The 24,627-nt window shown below is 42.4% G+C and overlaps 1 protein-coding gene across 4 annotated transcripts in view; it reads left to right on the top strand.

Moving 5' to 3' along the window:
• The window catches only part of tbc1d19 (TBC1 domain family, member 19), a 225,189-nt gene that overhangs the window by 141,641 nt on the left and 58,921 nt on the right, over positions 1 to 24,627 (top strand). For 2 of the 4 annotated variants that reach the window (XM_068009553.1, XM_068009711.1), the window contains exons 13-16: positions 5,437 to 5,499; positions 8,440 to 8,524; positions 9,398 to 9,442; positions 9,827 to 9,859. In XM_068009553.1, the coding sequence (XP_067865654.1) occupies positions 5,437 to 5,499; positions 8,440 to 8,524; positions 9,398 to 9,442; positions 9,827 to 9,859 (226 nt within the window). Of the gene's footprint in view, positions 1 to 5,436; positions 5,500 to 8,439; positions 8,525 to 9,397; positions 9,443 to 9,826; positions 9,860 to 22,872; positions 23,898 to 24,627 lie in introns of those variants that run through there. The other 2 variants (XM_068009787.1, XM_068009631.1) reach the window with 2 other exon arrangements.

Below are 24,627 nucleotides of genomic sequence, written 5' to 3'. Positions count from 1 at the left end.
ATCAGTGGTCGGGCTGTGTGACATCAGGATAGCGTCGAATCAGAGCCTTCCAACACACACCGGGGATTGCACTTGCATGTGCCCTTATCCTGGCAGAACACCGTGCATGCTGTGCAGTAAGTGGCTGGTGGAGCCACACATGCCTCCTTGCAATGCTACAAGCATGCTACAGGCAATAATTCCTCGCCAATGGTGTTTTCATATATTTCGGAAGATTGCAAGAGATGCTAGGGTATAGGTCTTTTTCTGCTATGTTTCCAGTCCATTTTGCCAAACTAGGAATGCTGTTGTATTTGTAAAAGGTGCAGCAATTTACATATATTTTTTAATTTAAAATTGGAAAATCATCAGAAATTCTGAATGGTTGTTTGCCAAATGGGGTGTTTCCTAGATGCAGGACACTTATTTCTCATTTCAATCAGTTCAATCAGGGCAAATGCGAGGTGATGCATTTTGGAAGATCCAATTCAAGAGTGAACTATACAGTAAATGGAAAAGTCCTGGGGAAAATTGATGTACAGAGAGATTTGGGTGTTCAGGTCCATTGTTCCCTGAAGGTGGCAACGCAGGTCAATAGAGTGGTCAAGAAGACATACGGCATGCTTTCCTTCATCGGACGAGGTATTGAGTACAAGAGTTGGCAGGTCATGTTACAGTTGTATAGGACTTTGGTTCGGCCACATTTGGAATACTGCGTGCAGTTCTGGTCGCCACATTACCAAAAGGATGTGGATGCTTTGGAGAGGGTGCAGAGGAGGTTCACCAGGATGTTGCCTGGTATGGAGGGCGCTAGCTATGAAGAGAGGTTGAGTAGATTAGGATTATTTTCATTAGAAAGACGGAGGTTGACGGGGGACCTAATTGAGGTGTACAAAATCATGAGAGGTATAGACAGGGTGGATAGCAAGAAGCTTTTTCCCAGAGTGGGGGATTCAATTACAAGGGGACACGAGTTCAAAGTGAAAGGGGAAAAGTTTAGGGGGGATATGCGTGGAAAGTTCTTTACGCAGAGGGTGGTGGGTGCCTGGAACGCATTGCCAGTGGAGGTGGTAGATGCGGGCACGATAGCGTCTTTTAAGATGTATCTAGACAGATACATGAATGGGCAGGAAGTAAAGAGATACAGACCCTTCGAAAATAGGCGACAGGTTTAGATAGAGGATTTGGAGCGGCGTAGGCTTGGAGGGCCGAAGGGCTTGTTCCTGTGCTGTAATTTTCTTTGTTCTTTGTTCTCATTTCTTTACTAAAGAATTGTGGGATTGATGAGGCTGTACAGGTTATAAATGTTGTACCTCATTTGCTGCATGCTTCTTATCAAGCTAAATGGTGATTTTACTTTCAATTTTCTTTAAATCATCCTTGATGAGTGATAGACACCAGCTGTGGAATCTGTTCTGCAAAATCTGACATTTTTCCTAGTTAATTATCCCACTTAAATAAAAAGTGGCACTGAATTCTGTATTAAGGTTCATTTCAACGATATGTTCACCAAACAAATATGTTCCTTTGCAATAGTACTGTAGTGCTGTTGGATTGTGCAATATTCTGATTGTTAATTTGTTTTCCACCGCAAACATTTCATTCTTTATTCAAAGCATGCAGCGGATTGATTTTTAATACTATATTATGCATATTTTTGTAAATTGGACATTGTTTTTAATGAAATAATAAAATTCCTGAAAATCCACAGTTCTTCTGGGTGTACCTCTGCCATAACTGTGACAGGAGTCTGCTGGCAGGAGACCTAGTTTGGGCTCCCACATCCTGGACCCACAGTAGGACTTGGTGTAGTAACAATAAAGGTATAACTGGTCAGACCTGATGAATGCCTGGTCAGACCTGACGAGCTCCTAGCTGTGGGGAACACCTGTGTTGATGCTTTGACTATGACCTGGATTCCTGAAGGAAGAGAGCAGCAATTTTAAAAATGTTTAAAAGCACCCCTCCTTTCCCCATAAGGGGTTTGAGGAGGCAACAAACTTTTATTTCCCTCAAGAGTCTCTGGTACACTTCTTCATCCCTCCTTCCCTCCCAAAGCAGGTGTATTTTGGCTTGGGTAGACAAGCTCCCTAGGTCTACTCCATAGTGACACTGCTAACTGCCATTTGGCATACGAAGTAGAGAACCTCCCTAACCCCGCCATGGTTCAATGCTGGAGGTTCTGGCAGGTGTCTTACACCACTTACATCAAGATGTGCCCCAACCACCGACCCTCTGCAGATTTCTCTCTTCTGTTAAAAAAAATTTTAAAAAGGGATTTTTAGTAAGCTAGATAAATGCTTTTTAATGAAGGGGACAGTGAGGGCTGATTTGCAATAGCGTTATGGTTGGTCACCTGGTTCGGGTTAAGCTTAAAGCTGAAACCATGGCAACAGGTACAGAAAATTGGAAACTCTGATTGGACAAGCCTAGTGGCAAGCACAGAACATCTGGGTGGACTGCCAAGCTGTTCGGCTGTTAATCAGAGTGTGTGTGTGTGTCGAGCCTGGAGAAGGAGTCAAGAAAGAACAGAAGACCAGGACCCAGGTTCATTTTCCAATGTCTCTGAAGGATCCTGTGAAGTTCACTCTGAATTCATCTTGTTTCCTGTATTTCGAGAAGGCCTGCTAAACCACTTTCAACACCGCCTGAGGAGAACTAATTTCTGGAAGATTCTAAAGATCTTAAAGATTCATGTGCTCAGATGGTTGGAATGTATGCTCGTTTGGAACAACATATCTTATCTGCTGTTTAATTCAAAAAATGAGCAAGTGATCTATTTATGTTTTTTTTGTCTGTCACAGAGCTCTGATCTAAAAATCCTTTTTTACTTTTTCTGGTAACTGATTTATGAATAGGAATATATATATATATGTGAGTGTGAAGGGACTAAGGTAAAAAGGGACTTTTAAAATTGAATGTTGGATATTTTAAAATTTCATCTATGTGCTATTGTTTTACTTCATTACTAGTTAAGACATGTTTTATAATAAACTGGTAATTTTGTTCAGTAAACAAACCTGGTTTAGTGTGTTCTATTCTGGGGAAAATTAGTAGTATCTGATTGACTGTTTCAACAAGTGCAAAATTTAAAGAATATGTTATGACCTGTGGAGAGGTGGGACTGAATTAACAGTGCACTGCTCCCACCTTGGTTGTAACACTATATTTTAGCATTTGTGAACGTAATGCCAAAAAAATGTTGTGAATCTTCTGCGCGCTAAAGTTTTGCTGTAGAAATGATAGTTATAAAATTTCAACTGAGCTCTGATTGCAAGTGTTGACTTTTGCCTAGCTGGAGTAGTTTACAATTTTCTTCCCTGGGGGCACTAGATATTATTGAGGTTCAGCACTGTTTGCTTTCACCTCTGAGACCTGGGTTTCATCTAGCCCATATAATGTTGTGGAACTTTTTAACAACAACAACAGCTTATATTTATATAGTGCCTTTAACATCATAAAACCTCCCAAAGAGCTTTCCAGGAGCATTATAAAACAAAGAATGACACTGAGCCTCAAAAGGAGATATTAAATCAGATGACTAAAAGCTTGGTCAAAGAGGTAGAGTTAAATAAGTGTCTTAAAGGAGGTACAGTGGTGGAGAGGTGGAGAGAGGGTATTCCAGAGCTTATGGCCTAGGCAACTGAAAGCACAGCCACCAATAGTGGAACGTTTAAAATTGGGCATGCCCAAGAGGCCAGAATTAGAGAAGCACAGATATTTCAGAGGGTTGTAGGGCTGGAGGAGATTACAGAGATGGGGAGGGTTGAGGCCATGGAGGTATTTGAAAACAAGGATGAGAATTTTAACATAAAGACGTTGCTTGACTGGGAGCCAATGTAGGTCAGCAAGCACAGGTGTGATAGTGGAAAGGGACTTGGTGTAAGTTAAGACACGGGAAGTAAAGTTTTGAATGACCCCAAGTTTATATCGACTAGAATGTGGGTGCTCAGGCAAGAGTGCATTGGAATTTTTTTTATTCGCTCATGGGATGTGGGCGTCGCTGGCTAGGCCAGTATTTATTGTCCATCCCTAATTGCCCTTGAGAAGCTGGTGGTGACCTGCCTTCTCGAACTGCTGCAGTCCTTGGAGTGTAGATACACCAACAATGCTGTTAGGAAGGGAGTTCCAGGATTTTGATCCAGCAACAGTGAAGGATATAGTTCCAAGTCAGGATGGTGTGTGGCTTGAAGGGGGACTTGCAGGTGGTGGTGTTCCCATGCATCTACTGCCTTGTCCTTCTAGGTGATAGAGGTTGTGGGTTTGGAAGGTGCTGTCGACGGAGCCTTGGTGCATTGCTGCAGTGCATCTTGTAGATGGTACATGCTGCTGCCACTGTGCGTCAGTGGTGAAGAAAGTGATTGTTGAAGGTGGTGGATTGAGTGCCAATCAAGTGGGCTGCTTTTCCTGGCTGGGCGCCGCCTCTCTCCTGCTAATGTACACTGTTGGAATAGTCAAGTCTCAAGGCAATGAAGGCATGAATGAGGGTTTCAGCAGCAGATGAGCTGAGAAAGGCTAATGTTACAGAGGTGGAAATAGATCATCTTAGGTGATGGCACAAATATGAGGTGGAAACTCGTCTTGGGGTGAAATGTGACACCAAGGTTGTGAACAGATTGGCTTAATCTCAGACTGTTCCCAGGGATACAGGTGGAGCTGGTAGCTGAGCAGCAGAGTTTGGAGCAGGGACTGAAGACAATGGCTTCAATCTTACCAATATTTAATTGGAGGAAACTTCTGCTCATCCAGTACTGGATGTTGGTTAAGCAGCCTGATAATTTCACAACAGTGGTGTATAACACAAAATGGGGGTCAGTTAGCTCAGTTGGCTGGGCCACTCATGTGTGATGCAGGAAGACACCAGTGGCGTGGGTTCAATTCCAATACTGACTGTGGTAGTTCATGGAGGCCTGCCTCCTTACCTTACCCCATGCTTGAGGAGGGTTGACCCTCAAGCTATACATCATCAACTGTGTCTCTAATGGGGAGTGATGCTTATGGTCCTTTGGGACTATGGCTTGAGCAAAAGGCATCAGGTTGATACTAAATTAGGAATTCTGGAAAAAGACAGCAAGAGTATGGTGCTTTGGTGAGGTTAAAGCATAATACTGAGGCAGAGGAATGGAAGTTTAATACTGAATCTTATTGCACTCCACCAAATTTGAGTGTGTTTGATGTCAAAAGTGGGAAAACATTTTCTTACAGGGAAAAGGCGGGGGAGTGGGACGAGGCGAGCTTCTTTTGCAGAGAGCCGTCATGGACACGACGGGCTGAATGGCCTCCTATGCTGTAATCATTCTATGATTCTATACATTTCTTGCCTTAATGTCTGATAGTTCACCCTCTTTCTCTGCTCCACCCCACCTCAACCCCCAAAAAGAAACATTTATTGATCAATTGAAAAAAGTAGTGGAGATGTTTTGTTATTTTCTGCTGAATTTCGCTTTTTTGTTTTAGGATGTGAAGCTAACAGCTAGCAATGATGACTACTATTTTGTTTTTGAAGATTATTTGTATCAGGTCAGTTAAAATATTTTAAGTGAATCCATGTATGATGAAGCCAGTATGCACAGAGGAATAGAATGTTTAATTTCATTATTGCCATTATTTTTAGAGGAAATTTTAATGTGGTGTTGAGAGCTTAAAAGATGCAAATAAAAGAAAGTGTCAACTTTTTTGTTTAGGCTCTTTACCTAAGCTTTTTGTTTTATTCTTCAAAGGCATTGATTTTTTTAAAGTACAACATTTGTTGCATTTATACTGCAGTAACTAGTTGGGGACGGATAGCTGCAATTTGGATTCTAGTCAGGCAGCTGTTCATACTGTTTGGTTCTAGCTGATCTTTAGCTCAGAAGAGAACTCTGTACCAAGTTCCTCTCCCAGAGGTTACAATTTAATTATTTAGCGAGTGTGGGCTGAAGCATCTGCCTTGTTTAAACATTTAACTCAATTTCAGGTAAATTTATGAAGTGTCCAGAAGGCTCAAATAACCCCTTTGAGCACTTTTTAAATTTGGTTAAAGTCAGTTGCCAGCGATCGCCAGAGCTGGCGGGCAACCATAAAGGCGGGGCTAAAGCGTGGCGAGTCGAACAGACTTAGCAGTTGGCAGGAAAAAAGACAGAAGCGCAAGGAGAGAGCCAACTGTGCAACAGCCCTGACAACCAATTTTATCTGCAGCACCTGTGGAAGAGTCTGTCACTCTAGAATTGGCCTTTATAGCCACTCCAGGCGCTGCTCCACAAACCACTGACCACCTCCAGGCGCTTACCCATTCATTGTCTCTCGAGACAAGGAGGCCAAAGAGAGAAATTTGGTTGAACACTAAACTGAAGTTGCATTCCTTCAAGTGAAGATCATGTGAGACTGTCTGCTTTGGAGCTCTCAGTAGAAAGCCCTGGACTAGTCTCAGTATCTGCTCTTCTGAGCCAGGTCAGGCCCTCACTCTGGATTTGTACTGCAATTTTAAGAATTGCTACAAAGCATCAAGTACTTTGCAGAATTATAAATGCGCACTTTATTGTCCAACAAAAAGGACAGATGGAACCTCTGTTAATAGTCTCATCTGAAAGATTGTACCAGTGATGCAGTATCCTGGGATGTTAATATTTGTTGTGAACTAGGAGGAGTTATAACTCAACCTGCTGTTTAAATTTCTACCAGCTACGGAAATGGTGCCCATAAATATCTAAAATTCTTACAAATATTAATTAATGATAACTGCAAGATTTTTGCATTCGAAATTGCAACTAAAGAATGTTGTAGGGAAAAGTTGTTCATGTTTTGATGCAAGTTCTAGCCTAGATTTTACAAAGTTTAGTACAATCCATATTAGTATTGGCATGATAGTTCATAGCCCTGAGAGGTCTGCAGAAGTGGTAGACCTTTCTCCCCCACTTCTGGGTGCAAGCCCCTGCCAAGATGCAGTGTTTCCTTGGAGAAACACCAAGCTATTGCATATGACGTGAATCTGGAAATATGGGTGCGTTCAAGTATGGCATTTCAGGTCTGCTCCATCAAGCCCAGGGGAGGAGGAGGGAATTTCACCTCCATTAAATGTACTAATTTGGAAGCTATGACATTTATGTCCAACTAGAATTGGTCAGTTGATGTAAAAAAAAAGCTTAAATATTTTTGTAGCTTGAAAGCATCATTTAAATTTTTTTGAAGTTTGATCATTATAACATTATAATCCATGATTTATCTTTTTGACTTTGTTAGGATTTCTGCATGTTATAAATGGAAAATTGAACTGGCAATTTCTTAGGTATCCAATATATAGGTCTGACCAAATAACAAGCACTAAAATTGAGTATGTGGTAATAAGCTTTCCAACTTGTATTAGGTTGGAAAGCATTACTTAATACAGTTTAAGATGTTACATTATGTAATCATGTCTGAAAAGGTCAAACTTTTTAATATACTGAAAATATTATTGGTTATCTCTTCATTGATAGTGTGGCGACAACGAGCATTTGTTCAGTGTGGGATTTTCTCTTGTAACGAGAAGGAAGACTGACTTTTAACATAATCTGGGAAAATTCTATGCAAGTATGGGCAGACTTGGGCTTGGAACATAGAGAAATTGTATCTTGCGAGGTTAGCCCTTTCTACTGGCTTTAATACATTCCTTGTGCAAGTTCAACAAGTACAGGAGTGCATATGATTGGACCGGGAGTGAGAAATATAGCATGGTGTTAGTTCTTCAAGGACTGCTGCTTGTAGTTTGAAAGGAGGAGATTTTTTTTTAATGGCCAACTAACTAACTTTATTGAGCGTGTCAGATGAAATAATATCTGGAAGCAGACATGTGGGGAAACTTCAGGAAGTCCTGACACGAGAGGTACATTAAAGGAGGAGCTGAAGCACACTTTCCTGTGAAAGTAGAAGTGTAAACGGTGTAGTTTTTGAGAAAATTAAATGTGCAAATGTTAGTGTACCTAAAGTTGTACAGCTTGGCACTGATTTTATTTGGGGATGATGTTGTATCTGCGAAGAATTCCCAACAGGTTGAGGCTGGATATAGGTCCTTCTTCCAAAGAGCAGGGTACTGAGATGCCATCTGAACAAATGATAATGAAGCTAAACTATTGAAATGTCACAGTTTATGACAGTCAAGCAATTATGCCAATAGCACAAAATGAATCTGTGGCACTCAGCTTTGTAAGAGCTGAGCCACCTATCGCAAGATCTCCAGTTTACCAGATCTGCATGAGCAGAGCTGATATTCCTCTTATTATATGGAGATTCCAGAGAGAGAAACATTGCCCACTGACCTTCTCTGAATTAGATGATGGAACTTTTGTAGGATATGTTGTAAGTACATTACATTCAATCAATGAGAAAAATAACATTGAAGGTTGACGATCTTTTTCTCCCCTACAGTAAGAAATCAGTATTTCTATCTCTGTAGTTTATTGTTATTACAACATTCTAGGCTAACATGCTCTTGTTGATTCCTAGGTGCTACTATGCTTTTCTCGAGACACACTAGTTCTTGATCATTTCAACTACAGCAGTGCTTCTCCTCCCAAGTCATATATCAGAGGTAAGTAAATCTACTTGCCATTGTATTCTGCATCACTTATATGTTCACTGAAAACTTTAGCTAGACGAGCATTACTCCTATGTTCCAGTTTATATAATGGAACTTTCAAATAGGTTTCAAAAGGAAGTATCTGATTATGCAGATTTTAGTTGTTATTTATATACCAAAGTACCTCCAAACAATAAGTAAAGTTCTGAAGAAGGGTCACTGACCTGAAACATTAACTCTGCTTCTCTCTCCACAGATGCTGCCAGACCTGCTGAGTGTTTCCAACATTCCTTGTTTTTATTTCAGATTTCTAGCATCCGCAGTATTTTGCTTTTAAATAAGTAAAGTTAAAATCATTTAAAACGAAACTATAATCAGGATCTGTTACAAACCTGTACAGGGCGGCACAGTGGCGCAGTGGTTAGCACCGCAGCCTCACAGCTCCAGCGACCCGGGTTCAATTCTGGGTACTGCCTGTGTGGAGTTTGCAAGTTCTCCCTGTGTCTGCGTGGGTTTCCTCCCACAGCCAAAAGACTTGCAGGTTGATAGGTTAATTGGCCATTATAAATTGCCCCTAGTATAGGTAGGTGGTAAGGAAATATAGGGACAGGGTGGGGATGTGGTAGAAATATGGAATTAGTGTAGGATTAGTATAAATGGGCGGTTGATGGTCGGCACAGACTCGGTGGGCCGAAGGGCCTGTTTCAGTGCTGTATCTCTAAACTAAACTAAACTGTTCAGATGTTTGTATGAGAAATTGGTTTAATTTTTACATGGTGAAAAAGATTAGGTTGTTTATGACTGGTTAAGGACTGTAACTAAAAAAAAACTGTGCCAGAGAAGCATATTTTCTATTCACATCCTTGCACTTGTGTTTTTTGATAGGGAAGCTTGCATTAGAGGATTATACTGTTGTGTATCCTCCAAATGGTAAGTGTGATGAAAGAATTCCTCTAATTGCAGATGTGATATTTACTGATTACAATGTATGCATTTTGGAATTTCCCATTTTTCATTTTGTTTCATGTGTGTCCTTTTCTGCGGATATTGGTGTTGAGGAATTCAGCCTTTAAATTGGTGACTACTAGTCACTGCTTTTAATGATTACGGCATACCTAAGCAATCTTTTACATTGTTGAGTAGATGTCAGTAGTTTGCTAATTGTTTATTACCAGATATATCTAAATTGAAAATGACAATTAATGCTAATATACTCTAATACTATGTTTAATAAGTAATTAGATGGCCAAAAAGCATTCATAAAATAAAGATCCTTGTTTGTCACAGTAAACTGAATATACTTGTTCTGCACAGGTGTAATTCCATTCCATGGATTTGCAATGTATGGTAAGTAATGTTTCTCCAGTAGATATAAAAAAAGTCAGTAGAGGTTAGAATACATGTTTGATTATTTGCCATTGACAGTGTTTACAATTCCATCCTACTCCTTTCCTCAATGGGCTATAAGCTTGGCTTCTGCGCTTCATCTGTTGTCTCAACTTCTCTACAATCTTTGTTAAGGTATCACCTCTAATTGTTATTTTCACAATCAATGCACTGTGGGGAGTGACTTAATGTTGCATGTTCAAGTTTATCAATTTTCACCATTTATATTTTTTGAAATGGGAGAGGCTGAGAATGAAAAGTACCTCAAATCAAAACTGGTTTTCCCAATTTGTTAAGCACAGAAAATGCTGGGTTTCATTAGGGATCAACCTCCCAATTAAAGCCAACATTCATTAAGAATGAAAAGCAAATTACTTTTTCTAGTTTGGGGGTGGGGTGGGGAGGGGAGGAAATGGTGGTCATCAATTTTAAGTGGTCATTGAGAATGAAGGGCATGGAAAGCTTTGCAGCAGGGATGGTTGAGGCAGAAGCCATTTCATCTGTTACTGGAATATTAGGTAGATATGTGAAGCAAAAGAAAGTACAGGGCTATGGGTCAGGAGAACACAGAACAGTAGGATTAGTTTTGGAATGCTGTAGTAAAGAACCAAAACAAAGTTAATGGGCAGGATGGGCTCCTGTTCTATCAACTTTTGTGGTCTGTGCTTCAGGGTAGAGCAATAAAGGGGTGTTGTCACTGATCAAATACGGAAAGCAAATATGACGCAATGACAAAACTTACAGCTCCACATACAATTAGGCAAGCTCTTTCATCCCCCAGAAGTGAATGTCTTAACCCTCGCCCATAACAAAGACGGACCCCTCTAAGTTGTTCACACGTCTAGTCAGGTTATATTTCCTTCCAGCTTTATTGATGCATTGGGCTGAATTTTAATCTTGAAGGGTGCATAAGTTTAGGCAGAGATGGTGGGTTAAAACCCACAAAATTGATAGCATGTTAGGAAAATGGCTCCATCCCGCCCAATTCCAAATTTGACTGAAACCTGTTAGGTTGCATGCATGCAACCCCTCAAGAGAGAGAGGTGGGTTACCAATTTCCATATGGTAATCGCTCAATTAGAGCAATATTGATGCACTGTTTTCAATTTAACTATGAGTTCACAGCTGTCCAGGGCTTTCTGAAACTTGTCAGTGAAACCAAGGCAAGTACACAATGGCAATTGAGAGGGCTGAGGCAATCTCAGGCAAAGGTGCCAATAAATAATTAGTACTGACAGCTGCTTTCTTACCTACTAGTGTGAAAGTTTTGTTTTACAGTACTTTTGCTGATAAGTTATTTTGTACAATTTAGAGATTACTTTCTACATATTGGAGGTTTGCTGTATCATATCAGGATGGGTGCTGCTTGTGCTGCCTTAGTTTGCACTTCAGATGAGCGTATACTTGCATTGGAAGCAGTTCAGAGAAGGTTCACTAGGCTGATTCCTGGGATGAAGGGGTTGTCTTATGAGGAAAGGTTAAGCAGGTTGGGCCTATACTCATAGGAGTTTAGAAGAATGAGAGGTGATCTTATTGATACCTATAGGATCCTGAGGGGGCTTGACAGGTGCTGAGAGGATGTTTCCCTTCGTGGGGGAGTCTAGAACTAGGGGCCATAGTTTCATAATGAGGGGGCGGGCACCTATTTAAGATAGAGATTAGGAGAATTTTCTTCTCTTAGAGGGTCTTGAATCTTCGGAGTTCTCTACCTCAGAGAGCTGTGGAGGCTGAGCCATTGAATATATTCAGGACGGAGCTGGATCGATTTTTAATCGACAACAGAGTGAAGAGTTATGGGACAAAAACAAGAAATGCTGGAATCACTCAGCAGGTCTGGCAGCATCTGTGGAAAGAGAAGCAGAGTTAACGTTTCAGGTCAGTGACCCTTCTTCGGAAGAGTTATGGGGGCTGGCAGGAAAGTGGAGTTAAGGCCACAATCAGTTCAGCAATGATCTTATTGAATGGTGGAGCAGGCTCGAGGGGCTGATTGGCTACACCTGCTCCTATTTCTTATGATCTTAAAGATAACTGGAAACACCATCAGCAATCGTACTTGTAGAAGCCAGCTTCTCACAGTCAGGTCGTGGCACAGCCAAGAGGGACCAGCAGAGAGGTGCACCTCGCAGTGGGCATTACCTACAAAACAGGGTCTGCAGGTGGAGGCTCAGTTTCCTTGATGTCTGAACACCAGTGCCTCAGGAGGCTATGTCAGATGGTGGCAGACATTTCCAGCCTCCTAGAAGAAGAACAGCTGTCTGCTGGACCTGATGGCCACGTGTTGCCAGCGGATGCCAAAGTTACAACCACTGTCAACGTTTTTGCCTCCTGATCCTTCCAGGGCTCTGCTGGCAACATATCCATGATCTCAGTCCCAGCCATAAATGCATAAGACCGGTGACTGATGGGTTGTTTTCCAGGGCCAGCATTATGTCAACTTTGCCACTTAGGATGTCAGTCAGTATAAGTGGGCACTTGGTTTGCCAGCTCTGGCTGGATTCCCACAGATGCAGGGCACCATTGACTGCACAGTCTGGGCACCCCAGAACAACCAGGAGTATTCATCAACAGCAAGGGTTTCCATTCAATCAATGTGCAGATGGTGTGCATCTACATAAAAATGTCTATGCAGATCTGAACAAGGTTCCCAGGCAATTGCCGTGATGCTTTTGTCCTGCAGCAGTCCAGGCTCCCTCCCCTCTTTGAACATGGAAGCAGACTTAAAGGGCGGCTGCTAAGTGACTGCAAACTTGGCTCATGACACCTGATAGAACCTAACCAGTGAAGCCCAGTAGAAACTTACAGCACAGAAGGAGGGCATTCAATAACTCAAAGATGAAAGCCACATCACTACCAAATGTGGAATTGAACAGGCCATCAATATGCTGAAGATGCACTTCAAGTGCCTGGACACACCAGTCAGGGTCTCCAGAATGGTTGTGGTTTGCTGTGCTCTGCACAATATTGCACAACAGCAAGGATTGGACCTGCAGGAGGAACAAGGTGACCTCAGATCCTCCTTGGATGACTTAGCGGGGGAAGAGGAAGAAGATGATGAGGAGGGTGATGAGGGCAATACACCCCCAGCTGCTCACATTGCTTCCAGGGATGCCCTAATGAATGCAAGGTTCATTTAAGTTCCATCAGTGCATCCATGTGAGCAGAAAATGCGAGTGCCACTCTTATCGCTCCCCACTCCCCCCATGTCACTGACACAAAGCAGTTCTACAACCAACCAACCAACCTTTTGGGAGAGCGGCAGGAAGGAACAAGAGCCGAGCAGGAGATAAAGAGCCCAGGAGAGAGCAAAGCTTCACTGTGAGAGCGTGGGAAGGAGCGAGAGCCAAGCAGGGGATAAAGAGTGCAGGAGCGAACAAGACTTCACTGTGAGAGCGGCAGGAAGGAACGAGAGGAGAGATGGATAAAGAACCCAGGAGAGAGCGAGACCTCACTATGGGAGCAGCGAGAAGGAACAAGAGCCAAGTGGGGGTTAAATAGCTGGCCAGTCTGTAGGCAGAGCCTGTGTTCGCAAAGAAAAATCGAGGTGTGACATCACAGGGAAGCAGGTCAGGTTAAGTAGAACATTCATAAAATAAACAGAATATAATTGCAAGCAGGACTAGAAGCATTAATTAAAATTCAATTAAGAAAATAATTAATTCATTAATTAAAACAAAATAAAGATGGTTGGACAGGTGATGTGATGCACCTGCAGTATGTGGGAGCTGCTGGACACCAGTGTGATCCATGGAAACCACATCTGCAGTAAGTGTCTATGACTCGAGGAGCTTTGGCTCAGAGTCAATGAGCTGGAGGCCGAGCTACAGACACTGCGATGCATCAAGGAGGGGAAAGTTATATGGACACATTGTTCCAGAAGGCAGTCACACCCCTTAGGATAGGGTCGCTTGATTTGGTCAGAAACAGGAGAGTCTGACTGCAAGTGAGGCAGGTAAGGGGATCAGGAACACCACCACCTGCAAGTTCCCCTCCAAGCCACACACCATTCTGACTTGGAACTATATTTCCGTGCCTTCACTGTCGCTGGGTCAAAATCCTGGAACTCCCTTCCTAACAGCACAGTTGGTGTACCTACCTCACATGGACTGCAGCAGTTCAAGAAGGCAGCTCATCGGCTTCTCTACGGCAATTAGGGATGGGTAATAAATGCTGGCCCAGCCAGCGATGCCCACGTCCCATGAACGAATATTAAAAAAAAGGTAAAAGTGGAGGAGCCTTAGCCCTTCCAATTGTTCAACAGGTTTGAGGTTCTTGCAGCTTTTATCGATGGGAACGGGGGCTGCAGTTTGGTTGAGCAAACTGATCACGGCACCGTGATACAGGAAGCCATTCAAGTGGGGGGAGTAAATAGGAATGTAGTGGTAGCAGGAGACAGTATAGCCAGAGGAATAGACACAGTTCTCTATAGTCGAGAGCGAGAGTCCAGAAGGCTGTGTTGCCTGCCCAGTGCTTGGGTTTGGAACATCTGATGGGAGCTGGAGATGAACTTGCAATGGGAGGGTTAAGATCCAGTTGTCGTGGTCTATGTGGGTACCAATGACATAGATAGGACGAGGAAAGAGGTTTTGCATAGGGAGTATGAGCTGCTAAGCTAAATTAAAAAGCAGAACTTCAAAGCTAATAATCTCTAGATTATTACCTGAGCCACAAGCAAATTGGTGTAGGGTAAATAAGATTAGAGAGACTGGTATGGTAGAAAAGGGTTTTGATGCATGGGGTACCGGCACCAGTACTGGGGAAAGTGGGAGCTGTACTGTTGGGACGGTCTTCACCTGAACCGTGCTGGCACCAGTGTTCTGACAAGTCGTATAACTAGGACAGGAGAGAGGTCTTTAAACTAAATAGTGAGGAGAAGGGATCATGTGAGAGGAAATGTGTCAATCACAGGGAAACAACGAGGTAATAGAGCAGGGTAGCGATTTGGGTAATGATAAGCAAATGTGGCAGGAAGGGACAGAACATACAAACTTAAGAGTGCATCAGCAGATAAGGCCAGAGATTGCAGAAATGGTGAAAAGACGGAGTTTAAGACTGTATCTGAATGCGCACAGCATTCGTAACAAAATGGATGAATTGTTAGCACAGGTAGAAATAAATATGTATGACCTGATGGCCATTACAGAGACATGATTGCAAGGTGAACAAGGCTGGGTCCTGCATATTGAAGGGTATTTGATATTTTGAAAAGACAGGAAGCTAGGAAAAGGTGGTGGTGTAACTCTGTTAATAAGGATGTCACTAGTACAGTAGCGAGAGATGACCTTAGTTCGAAAGAGCAAGATGTAGTATCAGTTTGGGTAGTGATAAGAAATAGGAAAGGCAAGAGGTCACTTATGGGAGTAGTTTATAGGCCATCTAACAGTTGTTACACTGTAGGACACAGTATACAGTAAGAAATAAATGGGGTGTGTAAAAAAGGTACCACAATAATTATGAGTGACTTTAATCTACATGTAGATTGGGTGAATCAAATTGGCAAAGGTAGCCTGGAAAATGAGTTCATGGAGTATATTCAGGACAATTTCTTAGAGCAGTACATTCTAGAACCAACCAGAGAGCAGGCTATTTTAGACCTGGTAATGTGCAATCAGACAGGATTAATCAATAACCTCATGGTAGAGGAGCTTCTAGGCAAAAGTGATCATAACATGATGGAATTTCATGTTCAGTTTGAACGGGAGAAGTATGGGAGAAGTAAGACTAGTGTTTTAAACCTAAATAAAGGTAAGTATAAGGGTATGAAGGCAGAGTTGGCTAAAGTGAACTGGGAAACTAGGTTAAAAGGTAGGACAGTAGAGGTGCAGTGGCAAAGTTTTAAGGAGATATTTAATAATTCCTTAAACCAGCATTGAGTGCTGCTTTGAGTGCACAGAGTGTAAAGTGGGCGTTTGGTGAGTAAGGGAGTTCAGTGAGGGAGGTGCTCCTTTTTCTACCTTTTTTCAGCCTCCAGTAGCTGGCTCTTACTTCGGTCCTTCGGAAGAAGCTGATTGGTGAGTAACTGGTAAGTTATTCTACTTATTCTAATTGTAATAAATAGTTTTTAAAGATATAGTATGGCAGATCAACTTGGCCAAGTAGAGTGTACATCCTGCAGTATGTGGGAAGTCATGTACGCTCCATGTGTCCTGGACGAACACATCTGCAGGAAGTGTCACCAGCTGCAGAAGCTTGAGCTCCAGGTTTTGGAACTCAAGCGGCGGCTGGAGTCACTATTGTGCAACTGCGAGGCGGAGGACTACGTGGAAAGCACGTTTAAGGAGGTGGTCACACCGCAGGTTAGGAGCATGCAGACATAGAGGGAATGGGTGACCACCAGGCAGTCTAAGAGAACCAGGCAGGCAGTGCAGGAGTCCCCCGAGTATATCTTGCTTGCTAAGATATGGGTTCATGAAGGGCAGGTCATGCTTGACAAATCTTTTGGAATTCTATGATGACATTACGAGCAAGGTGGACAATGGGGACCCAGTGGATGTGGTGTACCTAGATTTCCAAAAGGCCTTCGACAAGGTGCCGCACAAGAGGCTGCTGCATAAGATAAGGATGCATGGCGTCAGGGGTAAAGTATTAGCATGGATAGAGGATTGGTTGACTAACAGGAAGCAGAGAGTGGGGATAAATGAGTGCTATTCTGGTTGGCAATCAATCACTAGTGGTGTGCCTCAGGGATCGGTGTTGGGACCGCAATTATTTACAATTTATATAGATGATTTGGAGTTGGGGACCACGTGTAGGGTGTCAAAGTTTGCAGATGACACTAAGATGAGTGGCAGAGCAAAGTGTGCAGATGACTGTGAAACTTTGCAGAGGAACATAGATACATTGAGTGAGTGGGCAAAGGTCTGGCAGATGGAATACAATGTTAATAAATGTGAAGTCATTCATTTCGGTAGGAGTAACAGGAAAAAGGATTATTACTTGAATGGTAAAAAGTTGCAGCATGCTGCTATGCAGAGGGACCTAGGTGTCCTTGTGCATGAATCGCAGAAGGTTGGTCTGCAGGTACAGCAAGTAATTAGGAAGGCAAATGGAATTTTGTCCTTCATTGCTAAAGGGATTGAGTTTAAAAGCAGAGAGATTATGTTGCAGCTGTATAAGGTACTGGTGAGGCCGCACCTGGAGTACTGTGTGAAGTTTTGGTCTCCTTACTTGAGAAAGGATATACTGGCACTGGAGAGGGTGCAGAGGAGGTTCACTAGGTTGATTCCGGAGTTGAGGGGGTTGGCTTATGAGGAGAGACTGAGTAGATTGGGATTATATTCATTGGAGTTCAGAAGAATGAGGGGGGATCTTATAGAAACATATAAAATCATGAAGGGAATAGATAAGATACAAGTAGAGAGGATGTTTCCACCGGCAGGTGAAGCTAGGACAAGAGGGCATAGCCTCAAGATTAGAGGGAGCAGGTTTAGGACTGAATTAAGAAGGAACTTCTTCACCCAGAGGGTTGTTAATCTATGGAATTCCTTGCCCAGTGAAGTAGTTGACGCTTCTTCAGTAAACGTCTTTAAAGCTAAGGTAGATATCTTTTTGAACAATAAAGGAATTAAGGGATACGGTGGGAGCACGGGTAAGTGGATCTGAGTCCACGAAAAGATCAGCCATGATCTTATTGAATGGCGGAGCAGGCTCGAGGGGCCTGACTGCCTACTCCTGCTCCTAGTTCTTATGATCTTATGATCTAATTGGTTTTCCATTTTGGATACTGGTGAGGGCGATGGTTCCCCGGGGGAGTGCAGCCAGAGCAAAGTCTGTGGCGCCACAGGTGGCTCAACTGCACAGGAGAGGAGGAAGAAGAGTGGAAGAGCAATAGTGATAGGGGATTAGATAGTCATGGGATCAGACAGGCATTTCTGCGGCAGTAAACGTGATTCCAGGATGGAGTGTTGTCTCCCTCGTTCCAGGGACAAGGATGTCATGGAGCGGCTGAAGGGCATCCTTTTGGGGGAGGGTGAATAGCCAGAGGTCGTGGTCCACATTGGTACCAATGATGCGGGTAGGAAGAGGGATCAGGTCCTGAAAGCAGATTTTGGGGAGTTAGGGAGGAAATTAAAAAGAAGGACCTCAAGAGCAGTAATCTCAGGATTACTCCCAGTGCCACGTGCTATAGGAATAGGAGGATTGATCGATTGAACATGTGGCTGGAGAATTGGTGTAGGAGGGTGGGCATCAGATTTCTGAGGCATTGGGACGAGTTCTGGGGCAGGTGGGACATGTACAAGATGGACGGGCTACACCTTAACAGGACCGGAACTAATATCCTCGCGTGGAGATTTGCGAGTGCTGTTGGAGAGGGTTTAAACTAGCTTGTCAGGGGGATGGGAACCTGAGGGGTAGCTCAAATTGGAAGGAAGTAAAGCTGGTAACAAGAAGTAGAAAAATGGCAAGCAACATTAGAAGGCAGGCAAAACAAAGGCAAGTATCAACTAGGCTTAGAATGCAGAATAATGTCAAAAAGACAAAGTTAAGTGCACTCTACCTGAATGCATGCAGCATTTGCAACAAGGCAGATGATATAAAGACACAAATAGAGATAAATGGGTATGATCTAATTGTTATTATGGAAACGTGGCTACAGAGTGACTAAGACGGGGAACTGAATATTCAAGGATATTCGACATTTAGGAAGGACAGGCAAAAAGGAAAAGGAGGTGGTGTTGCACTGATAAGGTATGGGATCAGTACATTAGTAAGAGAGGTTCTCAGATCAGAAGAACAAAATGTGGAATCTGGTTGGGTGGAGCTAAGAAACAGCAAGAGGCAGCAAGCATTGGTAGGAGTTGTTTAAAGGCCACCAAACATTAGTGGTAGTGTAGGGCATGGTATTAAACAGGGGATTAGAGAAGCATGTAGCATGAGTAGTACGGTAATCATGGGTGAGTTCAATCTGCATATAGACTAGGTAAACCTAATGAGCACTAATGCTGTGGAGGATGAGTTTCTGGAGTGTGTTGGGGATGGTTTTCCAGAGCAATATGTTGAGGAACCGACTAGCGAAAGGCTATTTTATATCTAGTATTATGTAATGAGAAAGGGCTAATTAACAATCTTGATGTAAAAGAACCTTTAGGGATGGGTGACCATAATGTGATAGAATTTTACATTATGTTTGAAAGTGAGGTAGTTCAATCTGAAGCCAGAGTGTTAAATTTGAACAAAGGAAATTATGAAGGTATGAGAGCAAATTAGCTGAGGTGGATTGGGAAAATACATTAAAAGGTATGACAGTACATAGGCAATCGATAGTCTTGAAAGAATTATGACATAGTGTACAGCAACTATACATTCCTTCAAGGCACAAAAACCCAAAAAGTAAAGTCAGTCAACTGTGGCGAACAAAGGAAGTTAAGGATTATATGACATTAAAAGAAAAGGCCTATAAAGTCGCCAGAAATAGTCGTAAACCTGAGGATTGGGAGGGTTTTAAAATATAGCAAAGGAGGACGAAGAAACTGATAAAGGGACAATAGAATATGAATGTAAACTAGCAAAAAACATAAAAACAGACTGTAAAAGCCTCTATAGGTACATAAAAAGGAAATGTTTGGCTAAGATGGGGGTAGATGGGAGTGTGGCATTCAAAGCAAAAACAATCAGCCGTGATCTTATTGAATAGCAGAGCAGGCTCGAGGGGCCGAATGGCCTACTTCTGCCCCTTATTCATATGTTTGTAAGACAAATGTGGGTCCATTAAAGGCAGAGTCAGGAGAATTTATAATGGGGAATAGAGAAATGGCAGAGAAGCTAAATAATTACTTTGTGTCTGTCTTTACTGAGGAAGATACAAGTAATCTCCCAGAATTAGAGATCCAGGTGACTAGGGAGAATGAGGAATTGAAGGAAATTAGTATTGGTAAGAAGGTTGTATTGGAGAAATTAATGGGGCTGAAGGTTGATAAGTCCCCAGGACCTGATATTCTACATCCCAGAATGTTGAAAGAGGTAGCTATGAAGATAGTGGATGCATTGGTGGTGATCTTCCAAAATTCTATAGATTCTGGATTGGTTCCTGCAGATTGGAAGGTAGTAAATGTCACCCCACTATTTAAGAAGGGGGGGAGAGAGAGAGAAAACACGGAACTACAGACCTGTTAGCCTTACATCAGTAGTAGGGAAAATGCTAGAATCTATTCTAAAGGATGTGCTAAATGGACAGTTGGATAATAATGATCTGATTGGGCACAGCATGGATTTATGAATGGGAAATCATGTTTGACGAGCCTGTTGTAGTTTTTTGAGGATATTACAGAATTGATAAAGAGGAGTCGGTGGACGTTGTATACTTGGATTTTCAGAAGGCTTTTGATAAAGTCCCCCAGACGAGGTTGGTGAACAAAATTAAATCACATGGGATAGGAGGTAATATGCTAGCATGGATTAAGGATTGGTTAACACAAAAACCGAGTGTAGGAATAAACGGGTCATTCTTGCATTGGCAGGCTGTGACTAGTGGGGTACCACAAGGATCAGTACTTGGGCCCCAGCTGTTCACAATATACATCAATGATTTGGATGTGGGGACCAAATGTAATATTTCCAAGTTCACGGATGACACTAAACTAGGTGGGAATGTGTGTTGTGAGGAAGATGTAAAGTGGCTTCAAGGGGATTTGGACAGACTTAGTGAGTGGGCAAGAACATGGAAGATGGAATATAATGTGGAAAAATGTGAGGTTATCCACTTTGGTAGGAAGAATAGATGTGCAGAGTTTTTCTTAAATGGTAAGCGATTAAAAAGTGTAGATGTACAAAGGGACCTGGGTTTCCTTGTCAATAAGTCACTGAAAGCTAACATGCAGGTTCAGCAAGCAATCAGGAAGGCTAATGGTATGTTAGCCTTTATCACAAGAGGATTTGAGTACAGGAGGAGCAAAGTCTTGTGTCTATTGTATAGAACCTTAGTTTGACCGCACCTAGAGTACTGTGTGCAGTTTTAGTCCCCTTACCTTAGGAAGTATATTATTGCCATAGAGGGAGTGCAACAAAGGTTCACCGGACTTGTTCTCGGGATGGTGGGACTGTCCTATGGAGAGAGATTGGGGAAACTGGGCCTGTATTCTCTAGCATTTCGAAGAATGAGAGGTGATCGTCATTGAAACCTATAAAATACTTAAAGGGATAGACAGGGTAGATGCAAGTAAGATGTTTTCCCTTGTTGGGGAGTCAAGATCCAGGGAACACAATTTCAAGATAAGGGGGTAGCCACTTAGGACCGAGATGAGGAGAAATTTCTTTACTCAGAGAGTTGTGAATCTTTGGAATTCTCTACCCCAGAGGGCTGTAGAAGCTCACTCCTTGAGTATGTTTAAAGCAGAGTTTGACGGATTTCTAAATACCAATGCCATAAAGGGATATGGGGATAGTGTGGGAAAAAGGCAATGAAGTGGATGATCAACCATGATCGTATTGAATGGCAGAGCAGGCTCGATGGACTGAATGGCCTACTCCTGCTACTATGTTCCTGTGTAACTCTCAGCAAAGATTTATCCCAGTGAGAAAGAAAGACTCTTTAGCCATCCATGGCTAAATAAGGAAGGTAGGTAAAGTATCAAATTGAAAGAAATACTGTACAAATCTGCAAAGATTAGTGGTAGGTAGGAAGATTGGATAGATTTGAAGAGCCAGCAAAGAATGACTTAAAAAAAGGGAGAAAGTAGAGTATGAGAGAAAGCTAGCCAGTAATATAAAAACAAATGGTAAGAGTTTCTGTAAATATTTAAATAGGAAAAGAGAAACTAAAGCTAGTGTTGGTCCTCTAAAGAGTTAGTCTGGGGAACTGATAATGGAAAACAAGGAAACGGCGGAGGCGTTGAATAGGTATTATGTGTCTTTCTTCACTGTAGAAGACTTAGAGAACTTCCCAAAGATACTTGAAAATCAAGAGGTGAAATGGAGTGAGGAACTTAAAACAATCACCATTTCAAGGGTAAAAGGTGCTGGGAACACTATTAGACCTAAAGGCCGACAAGTCACCAGGACCAGATGGCCTGCATCCTAGGGTCTTAAAAGAATTGGCTGCAGAGATAGTAGAGGCATTGGTTATAATCTTCCAAAATTCCTTAGATTCTGGAAGGGTCCCAACAGATTGGAAAACAGCAAATGTAACACCTTTATTCAAGAAAGGAGGGAGACAGAAAGCAGGAAACTATCAGCCAGTTAGCCTAACATCTGTCCTAGGGAAAATCCTAGTATCTATTATTAAGGAGGTAATAGCAGGATACTTAGAAAATCATAATGGTTTCAGACAGAGTCAACATGGTTTTGTGAAAGGGAAATCATGTTTAACTGTTTTATTAGAGTTCTTTGAGGAAGTAACAAGCAAGGTGATAAAAGGGAACCTGCAGATGTGATATACTTGGATTTCCAAAAGGCATTTGATAAGGTGCCACACAGGAAATAGGAGCAGGTGTAGGCCATTCGGTCCTTCGAGCCTGCTCCGCCATTCAAACAGATCATGGCTGATCATCTACCTCTATGCCATTTTTCCCCACTATTCCCATATCCCTTGATGTCATTAGTATCCAGAAATCTATCGATTATTGTCTTGAATATGTTCAATGATTGAGCTTCCACAGCCCTCTAGGGTAGTGAATTCCGAAGATACACCACCCTCTAAACAGGCCGATCCCTAGTTGGCTCCTTAACATACTGCTTCCAAACCCATCTCGTACACACTCCAGGAATTCATCCTCCACCTTAGTGTTAATGAGGTTTACCCAGTCCATATGTAAATTGAACTCACCCATTATTACTGTATTGCCCATGCTACATGCAGCTCTAATTTCCTGATTTATACCATGCCCAACATTACCACTGCTGTTTGGTGGCCTATAAACAACTCCCGCCAATGTTTGCTGCTCCTTGCTGTTTCTTATCTCCACCCAAACTGATTCTCCATCTTGCTCCTTTGACCTAAGATCCTCTCTCACTAATGCACTGATCTCATTCCTTATCAACAGCGTTACCCCACCTCCTTTACCGCTCTGCCTATACTTCCAAATTTCATTACTCCAAGCACCAGAGAGAGACTGGGCAGTCTGCAAACAACAGCTGCAGAGACAGCAGCAAAAGCAAAACACCTATGCCTTAAAACTGGAGACAACTGCATGTTAAGGCCTCCAAGCCTGTTCCTTTGCAAGTCCACCAGTACAGAAAAACAACCTCCTAATAATGAGACTGCAAGCAACTAACTTCGTGACCTGCTGAAAATCGTCCCCTTTGAGAGAATTTTGCAACGACTTCAAAAAACGACTCCAGCTATCGAATCCACCTAACTACACTTCAGAAGTGAAAATGCCTTCTTCACCGGGTCTGCAACACATGCCTTTTCCCCTAAATGAGCCAAATCACGTGATTTATGAACTATTCCTTTGTTTATAATTTGTAAAAGTGCACTATCCTCTTTAACAGCTTTCTTTCTTGAGTGCGTGTGTTTGTGCACGCAAGAGGTGAGTGACGTAGCGTGAGACTTTCAGGGTGAACATGTGAATAAAAATAATCCTCTATTTCAACCCACGAAAAACATGCTGCTGGTTATTCAAATTAGTCGTACACTCAGGGGTTAAGAAACACACCCATCTTCCTTTTCAAAAAAAATGCACACTGATTATGGACAGTAAAGGGAAGGGAGCTGTGGTTTCAGTTCTCTCTCATCTCTGTCCATAACACACGCCCTTGAAGAATTTATATGTTTCAATGATATATGATCCCTCCACAGTCTATAATTTGTCACATTGCTTGTCTGCGATCTGGCTCAGGATGAGCAGAAATTCCATCCAATTAAATATAGGGAAGACCGTAGCCATTGTCTTCCTTCGCCACTCTGTTTCCTAGCCACCAACTCTACTGGCCTGCCCACTGTCTGAGGCTGAACTAGACCATTTGCAACTTTGGCATCCTATTTGACCTCACAGTGAGCTTACAACCCTAGATCATCCCTGTCACCAATAATGCCTATTTTCACTTCTGTAACATCTCCTGTCTCCACCCCGCCTCAGTTCATCTGCTGCTGATAACCTCATCCATGTTTTTGTTACCTCTAATCTTGACTATTACAGTGTTCTCCTGGCTGGATATCCAGCTTAACACTCTTGGTAAATTAGAGTTCATCTAAAACTCTACTGCTTGTATCGTAACTTGCACCAAGTCCCATCACCTACATTGGACCCCAATCTGGTAGTGCCTCGATTTTAAAATTCTCATCCTGGTCATCACATTGCTCTATTGCATTGCTCTATAACATCCTCGAGCCCCATAACCCTCCACATCTCTGTGCTGCTCCAATTCTGGCATCTTGCACATCCGCGATTTTCATTGCCCCATCATTGGCAGCCATGCCTTCAATCGTCTAAGCCCTCAGTCCTGTAATTCCCTCCCTAAATGTCTACCGCTTTTCCTAAGAAGGTTCTTAAAACCCACTCCTTTCAAGTTTTTGGTCATCTATCCTAATATCTCCTTATATGGCTCAGTGTCCCAAGTTTTTTTGTTAACACTCTTGTGAAGCACATGGGATGTTTTACTATGTTAAAGGTATTATGCAAATGCAAGTTGCTGTTGTTATGTTTGAAAAGAGGAGGATCGGTGAATAAGGCGAGCATGCAAGGTTGGGAATCATGTGCAGGATTAACACCAGCATGGACGAGTTGGGCCAAACGACTTGCTTCTGTGCTGTAATTCTATGTAAGCTTCATCATACTATTGCCGACATTGAGCTC

Source organism: Heterodontus francisci, chromosome 1 (assembly GCF_036365525.1).
Source record: "Heterodontus francisci isolate sHetFra1 chromosome 1, sHetFra1.hap1, whole genome shotgun sequence".
NCBI lineage: Eukaryota > Metazoa > Chordata > Chondrichthyes > Heterodontiformes > Heterodontidae > Heterodontus > Heterodontus francisci.
Note: the sequence above shows the minus strand (reverse complement) of the source record. Positions and strands in the feature narration are given on the sequence as shown.